At 41.6% G+C, this 12,046-nt stretch overlaps 1 protein-coding gene across 13 annotated transcripts in view; it reads right to left on the bottom strand.

Annotated features, from left to right (window-relative positions):
- The window catches only part of LDB3 (LIM domain binding 3), a 128,651-nt gene that overhangs the window by 80,508 nt on the left and 36,097 nt on the right, over positions 1-12,046 (bottom strand). For all 13 annotated transcript variants that reach the window (XM_056350724.1, XM_056350728.1, XM_056350730.1 and 10 more), the window contains exon 3: positions 7,937-8,088. In XM_056350724.1, coding sequence (XP_056206699.1) covers positions 7,937-8,088 — 152 coding nt within the window. The remainder of the gene's footprint in view (positions 1-7,936; positions 8,089-12,046) is intronic.

The following is a 12,046-nucleotide window of genomic DNA, read 5'->3' as shown; positions in this document are numbered from 1 at the left end:
ACATATTTACTTAGCTGATTTTCCTGTAATTCCTCTTACTTGGGATATGGACCTTCCAGCGTGCCACATGGTTTTTAAAGCATCATATATGGGACAGAAAAATTAGTGAACACGGATAATTAGATCTTAACAACAGTCCACCTCATTTAGGCCTTCAGTTTTTCTGTTTCCTAGGTAAAACACTTCAATGAGCTTTCCATTAATGCCTGTAACTGAGAGACTTTGACTGGAAAGGTAACTTAACATCTTAAGTCTGCTAAGTCAAGAAAATTAGCCAGGACTTGGAAAAAGGTTTTGTTTCTTTTTGAAGTCCTCAAGTACTGTTTGAAGTTGTCATTACAGTAATGCGGAAACACCACGGGGCCAGCCTGTAGCCAGTGCTCAGTATTGCCATGCTGCAACAGACATCAGCCGGGGAGAGGAGCACAGACACGAAGAGCTGGCCAACCCCTGAAGATGCCTGAAAGCCAGGCAAAACAGACCTTGGGGTACTTCTGCTCTTGCTGTAAGAAACAATGGAGCCACCAATGATTAAGGTTTTGTCAAAAAAAGAATGAGGTCTGACAGCTTTTCTAGTGGCTGGTGGGCAAGAAACACCCCAGTAAAAAGGATCCAAAGGAAACTATGAATCTTACATACACAATGCATTGCAAGATTGATCTAGTGAAGCCTCAGTATTTTATCTGATTGAATGATTCCTCATTCCTCTTCTAAAAAATACTATATCACCCATTCCAATTAGCTTCCAGTATGTAATTTACATTGTGACAGGATCATGCTTAAGCTAATCAATAAGAAAAAGTCCCAGCCCAAATACACTGTGACCTTCCTGTCTGCCGTAACATTTTGGGTAACGTATACACTTGCTCATTGCAGCATGCAACCAGGAACTGTTCATCAGAATGAGTACAACTGTCGTGTATTTAGTAAGTTGTGTCAGCCCGTTGACTTTGGCGAGATGTGCCCATGATACCTATCTTGACCTTTCCATGGTGGGTGCGAAGTAAGGTGTGAAAGGATTCACATGGAGATTATCTGTAGCTTATCCAGAGAATATTTCTCAGACAAATAAAATGATGATTTTTAACCTCTAAGCTGGTATTCGGGGGAAAGAAAAGTGATGCGTGCTCTGAGAACAGTTCTAATCCCTAAGCAGAATCTTGTAATGAAAACTTCACTGCCCTTTAAAGCCTTGGCCTATATCCACAGTTTCCAGGTTCTTTCCTAAAACTAACAAGAACACTTTATGCAGTGAGTGTAAACTGCAGTCCACTCAAACTGCTCATGTAAGGAATATATTTATGTTTATTGCAGTGACCGACGCTGATATTTTATTTCATTTTCCACGGAAAAAGCTGCTCATTCATTTTAATAGCATTAAACATTTCTGCTTAAAGACAGAAACTCACAACCCTGTCCAAATGCTGGCCTCACATCTATTAACAAATCACAGAATGGTCAAGGCTGGACGAGACCTCTGGAGATCATGCAGTCCAAGCCCCTGCTAAAGCAGGTTCTCCTAGAGCAGGCTGCACAGAATCACATGCAATCCTACTGGCCTCTCATACCTGCATACAGAGACAACTGGGCATGCAAGGGGATTCACCTCTGTTTCACAAGGAGTGAGGGAGGACCACCTCCCTCAGCTCACAAGTAGCTTCCTCAGTCCACCAGGAGGATATGTCTTTTTTACTGCTTTGAGAACACAGCATCATTATCAGTTTAGGGAGGAAATCTTGGCTATTGGAGGCAGGGGGCTCTCAAAAGTTCTAGAGTCACACGTCTAGGCAAAATAAACTACATGGTACCATGTCACATACACCATTAGTGTTCCTCTCCTTTTTCTACTAATCTGCTTAAAATTTTGAATTTACACACTCTGTGATTCAGTAAAGCATGTAAGCAGCTGTTTGACTACTCTGTTCTTACCTTTCTAAAGGCGACTACTCTGTTCTTACCTTTCTAAAGCTAAACTTTGCAATACCTCTCCTGAGTACAGGTACATACAGTTGCCTACTGACAAAGGTGCTCACTGAGTGAACCGTGGGAAGCTCCAACACTGACTGTCCACATGGTCACAGATCTTAGTACTTGGCCCAGTCTAGATCATAATTACACCAGTGAACACCACATGGAATGTCTAACGTTGCACCAGCTCTGAATTTATTTCTTTCTGATATTTAGCCAGTATTTTCTTAATTTAACCTTTAAATCCTGCTGAGAATCATGTTGGCATATTTAAACATAATTTCTGTAGAACTCAAGGGAACAGATTAAAGGACAGAGCTTCGTTTTTAAATTTTTCTTTTAAGATTCTTATTTGATCTTTTTGAAGTGTCATCTAATTTCCAGCTATATTTCTATGGCAACATGAGCATATTTGTACTTGAAAACAGAGGAGTCCATCATTTCTAGTGAAACATTATCAGATGCAAATGGCACATCTTTGTCAACACTTAAGGCTGAGTTGTTAAATGCTGCGTTCTGATAGAGGGTGGGTATTCCCATCCTTAATCCAGTCTGACACACCCACAAACATCTTGCTTCTGCACCCAGTAATTTAGAGATCCTTGCTGAAGTCTTGATGTCCCAGGTGGGACTTGTGAGCGTAAAAGCGTTGCTGCAGCCTCATCCAAGGAGCAGTCATTTGCTACTGAGCATTCATTTTCCATAGCTTTAAGACTGCAGTCAAAGGCAGGAATAACCAGGAAAAACTTAGTCACTCCAAAAATGGATTTCAGGAGATATATTCACAGTGCTGAGCATGAACACTAGCAAATTATCACTAGCATTAGTATTCCTTAAAAAAAAAATTCATATTCACATATTCTACCTCTAGTATGTAAGCAATCGCCAAATGAAAACATCATTAGTCAGATGAATGTAATGGAATCATTCAAAGAAGGGGGCGGGAATCCCAAATCCATATTTTCATTTTAGGTTTGTTTTTAGAAATCATCTCTACAGTGCTTTTAAGAAATGTTTCTACAGAATAGTCTGACTACCACTATTTCAGACCATGCTTTCATCAATATTGTTTGTATCTTAAACTGGGATAGATATCCTCTTCTAATTCTTCTGAGCATTAAATGCAGCCTAAATCTGGTTCCGATTTAAAACACGCCCATCAGCAGACCTAAAACATGCACAGAATTGGTTACTATTCACAGTTTCAGACAAAAGAAAGCAGTTTACAATAACCACTGAATTCCCCTTGCTTGCAGTTTGCTGTCACCACATGCTTTATTTATAGTAGGCCTGAAATAAATACTGCAGGATCAGCCATCTTTTGGTGCTGCACAAAAAAGAAAAGCTATTAAATATTTACCATAAGTCTCTCGTAGCTTTGCCTCTGACACTTTTTCCCTTTCACTAGAGAAAAGGATTATTTGGTTCATGATTTTTCAGCACAAGACAGTCAGTTATGACTGACTGGAAGTGAATGGCAGCATCACCCCGCTGGCGCTGGCGGGGGGCACACGGGGTGTCCCCAGGGCTCAGCGCTGGGGCCGGCCATGGTTCATGTCGCCATGGACCATCGGGGCGAGGGACCGAGCGCTGCCCCAGCCAGTGTGCGGGTGGCACCAGCTGGGGGTGTCGATGTGCTGGGGGGCGGGGGGCTCTGCAGGGGGGGCTGGGCAGGCCGGGCCGAGGGGCCGAGGCCACTCGTACGAGGTTCCCCAGGGCTCAGCGCCGGGCCCCGCGCCGGGGTCACCCCAGCCCCGGGCAGCTGCGGGCCTGGGGCAGAGCGGCTGGGAAGGGCCCGGCGGGGAAGGGCCTGGGGGGGCTGGCTGGCGGCCGGCTGGGCAGGAGCCCCCCGCCTGCCCAGGTGGCCCAGGAGGCCAGCGGCACCGGGCTGGTGCCCGAAACAGCGTGGCCAGCAGGCCCGGGGCAGGGACCGTCCCCCTGCGCTCGGCACCGGCGAGGCCGCCCCTGGAACGCTGTGTCCAGCTGTGGCCCCGCACGGCCAGAGGGACGCAGAGGGGCTGGAGCGTGTCCAGAGCCGGGCAGGGGCTGGGGAAGGGGCTGGGGCACCCGTGGGATGGGGGGCGGCCGGGGGGGCTCAGCCTGGAGAGGAGGGGGCTCAGAGGAGACCTTAGATCAGGCTGCCCAGGGAAATGGTGGACTCGCCATCCCTGGAGGTATTTGAAAAGCTGCGTAGATGTGGCGCTTGGGGACATGGTTTAGTGGTGGGCTTGGCAGCGCTGGGTTATGGTTGGACCTGATGATCTCAAAGGTCTTTTCCAACCCAAACTATTCTATGATCGTTGGCATGCAGTGGGAGGCGGGTGTTGTGTCAACACACAACACAAAGTCTGCATCTCCCCTGCTCCTCTCCAGCAGCACAGGGTGACACCAAGGCAGGAGTCTTAGAGTGTCACAGGAATGTTTGTGCCAGCAGAATGAGGCGCACTCATATTACAGCACTTTCCAGAACTAAGCCAGTACATTTGGTGAATCCTTTCCAAGGAGGCTGATCAGATTCCTTGAGTTAAGATCAAATGAATGTTGTGGATGCTCCAGTAAAACATGTTGACAAATAATACTGCACTCTCATGCATTCCATTTACTGTGAATTTAAAAAGAAAGCCATTTTTATGAAGTAAAAATAGATTTTGCATACGTTTCATTTTTCACCTGCGAACTGAATGCTGTAGGACAATAAGTGTATGGCCTATTATCTATCTGTGGGACAGCCAGCCAGCCAAAAATGAGCTTTGACTGGCCCAGAACTAAAACGCGTAGGGGCAGCTGTGTAGCTCAAGTAACTGACCAGAAACTGATACTGAAAAATGATTAAGAACTAAACTCCAGGAGGTCACAAAAAGATTAGAAGCAAAGCAATGTCTTTTTCCACCACAACCCCAGTCATTATAGAGTATGATCACAGCCTTCCATAGCGTGGTCCCGCAGAACTAGCACCGACCCCGCTCAGTACATCTGGAGTAATGTAGGTTTCTAAGGAACAAGCTTCACCTACGAAGTATCTAATGTTTTAGAACACCAGCCTGCACACTATCATGCCTCTTGGCGTTCTCCTGGCTAATAGTGCACAGCGCAAAGAAATTTCTTTCCTTCTCCCCTCACTGCTGCTCTCTTTTTCTTCAGCAGAAGCAAATTCACTTCCTAGATACATTTCTTCTTCTAAACCGAAGGAAACAGAGCTGGTCTGGAGAGTCCCATACCTTTCCACACAACTAGATCACAGGTCTTTCTCCAGGAATGGTCCAGGAATATTTCAACTCCCTGCCATTTGCCTGTGTGCATCCTTTAACTTCCCAAAAGCAGCACAGGGAGGCATGCTGCGGGCTCCGGAGAGCTAGGCAACCAGACACTGAAAATGAGCAGTCAGAGAATGCAGCGTTTCACTCAAGCCAGTAACAAGACAAGTTCTGGCTGCCCAATCAAACCTCTGGCATAGCTGGCAGGCCCTCCATCTTCATTTTGTGGTTTCTTGTGAAAAAACAGCATAGGTGAGGTCATAAGACCAAATTTAACAGGGAGTTTAGGGAAGGAAGCTGTCAGAAGAAAACTTGACATCCACAAATTCCTGAACCCATAATGGGATATCTACATGACTAAAACATGGAGAATTCCACTCAGGCCAAGCACTCACTGAAGAGCTATGTTAGCGTACCCTGAACAGTGCAGATTGATGGTACTTGGAGAGAAACCAAGTTTATATAGCCAGAGAAGTGCAGACTTCTCGTTGCTCAGGTAGGCAAGTACAAATGGGCATTCTTAATGCTTCCCTTCTGCTGTGTTTGATGTCTTGCAATCTGATGTCCTGCACAAGTGCTGACACCATGTTCAGCTTGTCTTGACAGCCAAATAAAAAAATAACCAGTTCCCCACCCTGAAAAAAACCTACCCCACAGGGAACTTAAGCGTGATAATAAAAGTGAGTAGCAGCAAACACTGTCTGAACTGTCAGGTTATAAACAATGCTCATGAAACCTTCATGGCCAGGATCGATAAAAGGAAAGGCCATCGCTCTTGAGAGCCAAGAGCCATTAGAAAAATGAAAAGCTTTCTGTCTCTGAGAGTTTATGTCTAGATTTCACATTCCACTGCTTCTTCCACGGACTTATCGAGTAAACAAGCAAGTTCACTTCTACTTCCGCTACTGCAACAGTGAAACCAAGGCACAGATTGTGTAGTAAGGCATTCCATGACCTTGAAATTTACTCTGCAGAGCCATGTGACCACTCCACATAAATGTCTAAGACCATAAAAATTTAGGGGTTAAGTTTTCCCATCACAACAGTCTATTTCCTAATGTACATATATTCCTTTTCCATTTGAAAGGATTTCCAATGTTGCCAAACTTTTATACCAATTAGATAATTGAGTGTACCCATCTCTACGATCTTTATGGAAACTAGCTTTGTTTTTCCATAGTAGTAGGATACTCCACTCCAGTTTCATTGCTGCAGGCTGTGTCTAAAAATGTAAAAATTATCTCTTAGCACAGTAATTTTCCTGGTAACCAAGTCCTAGGAGATTTAGGATTAGGCTCCTGGTGTCTTTATTTTTGGCTGAAAATCTTGCCTAAGAACACTAGAGGCACACATGTACATCACAGGAGGTGGCAGAAATTATTCCATGCATCTCCCTTGCATTCACTGAAACAGTTAGACAACAACCTTTGAGACAAATGTCAAATATTTTTCTTTGAGAAAATCTGGAACATCTGAAAATCTGAAGAGCTTTAATTTAAAATCTTTTCCAGGAAATATATGTTATAAATTTCCAGGAAATATAAGTCTACGCAGTGTTCACAGAAGCTAACAAATATGTTGCAATTTTTTTAGCATCTTTCTACTTTGTGTACTTACTTTACACATTATCTAGAACACCCACTTAAAGACAAACTTGAGACTTACAAAGCCATATGGGAAATTCAGCCACACATTTTGCTTTAGAGCACCCTGCTCCATCTTGGAAACCTCAGCTAAAGCTCTTTTTCCCTTAGGTATTAGTCTGTTCCTGATACTGCTTAGCTCTGCTGCACATCCACGTATGAGATTTTCTGGTATATTCGCAGATATTGCACTTCCACATTACAACTTACTTTCTGTACCAGTCTTTGCCTAGCCCATGTAAAAACGATCTTCTCCACAATGCCATGAAAAGAGCAGTTACTTTGCTTAATATAATTATGGAGCTTTAAATATTAATGCAACTATTATAGATAATGTCCATGCAGTTATCTGACTTGAGAACAAGTTTCCTTGGAAGAACATTAACCAGGAAAAGTTAAAAAACCTGTTACGTGAAGAGATTCTGCCTTCTCAATGGCACGACAGCTTTTATCACATCTCTACAAGAAAGTCTGCCCTCTCCATGTTCCACTGACTTCCATTCCTGCACTCAGGCTACACCTTTCTTATTCTGTCAGGTGCAGAGAGGCCACTTTCAAGCTCACAGGCACCAGACCATTAACACAAATTCTCAGCCTGCTGTGATTATTCACCCTTCTTTTCTTATTCATTTTCTTATTCAATTCTTATTCAAAAGAAGACAAGTTCTTCTCGTGCATTTATAACGCTTGTTACCATAGTCTTTTCTATAACTGTTGTTCATAAATTAACCAGACAAAACTGTGTGTTGTCCACATGGGAATAAGCAACAGAAACATCACTGTTGGGAGTTATTTTTTTAATAGGAGCTTGAACGGGTATGGGACTACACCTGTATTCAATAGGCTAAATTCAACACAGATACACCCAACATAGCAACCATACTGACCTGTATAAGAATACATGCTGATTTCTACAAGAATCAGAGCAGATTTTGGCTTTCTATCTCCTATCTGTGCCATGAACACTTCAAATAAATCTAAGAGACAGAGATAAAACACTTATATCCCTTAGTCACAAGTTTCATAGGACACCCTTGGGAATGCAAAGACTTTTAACTTATATCAACATACTTCTGAAGAGTGAGGCTCAAGTTGTGGCTGGCTGACTTGATCTTGTTCTGGGCCTCTAAGTGGGTCATGCTGTCAGTGTTGACTCCATCAATGGCTACCACAAGGTCCCCTTGGTTCATCTGTGACTGCGCTGCCTTGCTGCCAGGGGTAATCTGTGTGGGAAAATAAAAAAGAGTCATATCAGGATCAGTCATTCTGTGTACAAAGCACTTATAGAGAACTTGCCCAGAATTATAATGAGGAACAGATACAGCAATAAATACAGTAATAGATACAACACTAGCTGTATCTATTATTGTATGGGCGGAACAACAAAACGTATGGAAATTAAACAAACTGAAAGTTAATTTGCATTTCTGCAAAGGTCCAGGACAACATCTACGTGTTATTACTACAATTTTGAGAGGTTAAGCTCAATGTAGTTGTTCTTTTACCAATATTATCTCCTCCTCAAGGGGATAATTATCACTATTTATATTGGAGTAGCATATAGGGATATTACTCAGAAGTGGAAAGCTAATGAACCACTATCTATGGTTTTATTGTATTTTTCCTCATAAAAGCCATTTTTTCCCAAATTCATTCATTATATTGAATGGACAGAAAACGAATGTGTGTGAGGGGCCTTACACATGCTTTGCTTCTTTTACAGTGAGCTTTATAGAAAATCATTCTACTTAACCTTACTCACATACAACTACAGCTCCATTACCAAATCAGATCACTACATACCCGAAATGACCTCAACCACCTGTTAGACCTGATGCTCCAAAGACAGATACTTTTAGAAATAAGAAGGCACAGTGTTTCAACTACAAACCCAACTACTGAGGCAACAGTTCATAAATTCTGCTCATTCCCTGTGGCATCACATTTTGTTAGCTCCAGATGCCTTGTGGACTGCATCTTCTCTGATAGGATGGTATCCTGACCTCAGTTTTACACAGCCCTCTCAGCTTGCATCTGGATTACGTTGATACAGTACAGCTACTTATGAAACTTGCCTCCATTGAGGTGCTCCAACTAGAACAGAAAAGCCTTCACATACCATCAGTCAGGCAAATTTTAGTGAGCACATCAGAGTTCTCATCTGCTTTCAGCAGTCGGTACTTAAAAGATATGGACATAAGCTATAGGTCTTTGCTCTTATTTTTAGCTGTCCACTTCCTTACCTTCCTCACTTCTAAGAAAACCCAAGGATAATCTAAAATACTACAACAAAGGTTGCAGTCAGGCTCTGTTCCTTCAGCACAGTGAACACAAAAGAAAAATGTGTCTGGTTATAAGCCAAAATTTCCCTGTGAATTCAGCCAGGCTTAAAGGGTGAAGCTGAATTCCCAAGGAAACCAAAACACAAATCCAAACACCAAACACTTTTTCTCATCACGTGTGAAGTGAAATTCCTTAACCTGCCTTCCCTAATATGACCTCAACACACTTAAAAATATGTACATACTCAAAACAAAAAAGTTCTTCCAAAGCAATTCCCTAGTCTGCTTGTTTGTACTCTTCCACCGGCAAAGACAAAGAAGAAAAAAAAGGAAAAAAAAAAAAACCCCAAACCCTTTCTTAACACCCTATTAAAAGTGCTCAGTATTGAGGCTGGCAGTCTAATTGACAGTATAGTCTGACAAATGGGCGTTGTCAGTTTCCTAGAACACAAGCTATAGTATCAAAGTGCTAGAACACAGCACCCTGCATACTCTTGACACTACAAAAATAGAGATGACTTTGGAATTAGGCACTGTAAAAAACATCCCAGAACTGATCTGACTGCAAGAGACAGCTTTCTATACCTTTTCATTAGAGATAAAAGCTAGAAGAGCTCTCTCTGTGTTTTCTGAGTGAAGATACAAAGTTCTCATGCAAAGTAAGCTGGCTGATAATAACAGCGCCGTTCCCTGATGTATTTTTCTGGTGTTGAGGAATTGAGGGGTGGGGGAAATACTTTGTAGTAGTTTCAATGACATGGAGTTTTATTCTGCAGTTTAATACATTCATACTGCAAACAGTTCTCCTAACCTGTTATACAAACATTGGCTTCTACGCATTTTGCGAAATGTGCATTGTGAGAAATAAACAGAATCCAGAAGCCTACAAAGAATACAGATTATTTGCATAGACACATGTACCTAAATAGTTACTGAAAGGCCCTTCCCTGCTCAGTTCCCCAAATACATCAAAAAACAGAATCTGCAATAAAAGAGGAGGTCAGGAAAAGGCAAAACGTGAACAGATAAATCAGTATGACTTGAATTCATCAAGCAGGACACTTCAGTCTTTCTCAGTTTATCTTTTTCCTCCATTACATAAACCGTTTGCCAGTCAGGTAGACACCAAGGCTTGAGCCTACTTGATAATGATTTTTTTAATAAATACTCTTCACACATCACTTTTCTAAGACACCACTTTTTACCTCCTCATTAAACATTCAAGTTCTTGCCACAAAATGTTAACTGTGTGATGCTGATAGTTCTAAATGCTGGGAACTCCCCCTTTTTCTCATAAAGAACAGACTAGTTTTTGAATATCAACCCAGTTACTGAAAGTCAAATGTTTGCCCTAATTTGGGAATTCTTACTTAACACATAGATCTCTCCTTCCACTCCCCAGTGATGCTTCAAACAAAACAGGCCCAGAGAAGCTGAGCTTCCACAGAAAGGATAAAGAAGTCTAAAACTGAGACTATTTTAATATAGCTGTAACATACTGACTTCCCTCCCAGCTTCTCTGATTTCTGCTTTTTGCAGCCCCAAATTTACGTGTGATATCTCAAAATAAAGATAGCGCAGTTAACTACAACTGTCTGAGAATTAGAGTCAAATTTAGAGGGAGGGGATGGTTATGACTAGTGACCTGATTTCACTCACTCTAGTGGGATATTTTTCTCCTAACACTTTTAGAAGAGACTACCTAAGAAAAAGATATATTTGTCAGAAGAATCTATCAAAAAAAAAAAAAACCCAAACAAAAAAATTCCTGGGTAACTTCAAATTTGTCATTTATATGAATTTCTAACTATGGCCATTTTAACTCCCTTTCTGAGTCAAATTGCTGCAGGAGAACCACACTGTGAAAGATAAGAAAACAGTCTGAATCATGGCTTACCAGCCAACGTTCCTTTATTTGAAAAGTAAATTAAAGGGGTTTGTGGGCATCTCTTCAGCTAAGTGTAACAATAACAAAGTATGGGCTGGATTCCTTCATGCAGCTCTACCTTTCCAATTCCCGTTTCAGGGGCCAGCGCTCCACTGATGTCACTTCACCTCTAAAGATCAGCTTATCCTAGCTTCATGGACAGTAAGACTCACAAATAGAAAAGATTAATCTCGTTCATTGCATCTGTAATTCAGAACCATACTAAGCATCAGGAAAGAATTCTTTCCCCAGTCCTCCTACTGGCTAAAAGCATACAATATAGATTATTTGGTTCTGTACAGCTTTATATAGAAAGCATTATTAAAGTCTGGAAGTATAAAACATTCACATCAAAGTACAACATTATACCTATTTTAGTTAGAAGCTAACAAGCTTCTCTGTGAGACTTTCAAGCGAACCCACAGCATGCATTTACAGCAGACATTGAAAACAGCCAGTAATTGTTGGGGACAAAATACCAGCATACAGATGGAGATACAGGGCAGCCAGATCTGAAGTGTCAAGGCACAGTCAAGACTATCTTGTTCCCATTTTTGAAGATCCAGCAGAAAGGAATGGAATGCAAAGTGTTTATCTGTACTTTCCTTTGAGAATTCATTTCTGATCTACTAAAAATTTACTAAATACAATCACAGAGAAGATCTCACCGTATTTTTGTGAAATCTTTTTTCTATTAATCTATTTTTTTATTTAATCTATTTTTTATTCAAAAAGGGCGTTTATTTTTTTTTTCAATTGAGGGTGAATGTTAGTTAACTCTTGGAATTAGACTGCAAATCCAGATCTGTCTACATAGTAAGTTCTAGTTTGCCCTCATCTCAGCCTCTCCTGTTTACAGAAGTAACAAAATTAGAGGAATATAGTACTGTCGAGGCCAAATATGTATTTTTTGATTTAACCACCAATGGGTTTTTTTCTTAAAAGATCTCTGGGAAAGGCCTAGACAGAACT

Source organism: Falco biarmicus, chromosome 9 (genome assembly GCF_023638135.1).
Source record: "Falco biarmicus isolate bFalBia1 chromosome 9, bFalBia1.pri, whole genome shotgun sequence".
Lineage (NCBI taxonomy): Eukaryota > Metazoa > Chordata > Aves > Falconiformes > Falconidae > Falco > Falco biarmicus.
The sequence above is the reverse complement of the archived record's forward strand: the minus strand, read 5'-3'. Positions and strand labels throughout refer to the sequence as shown.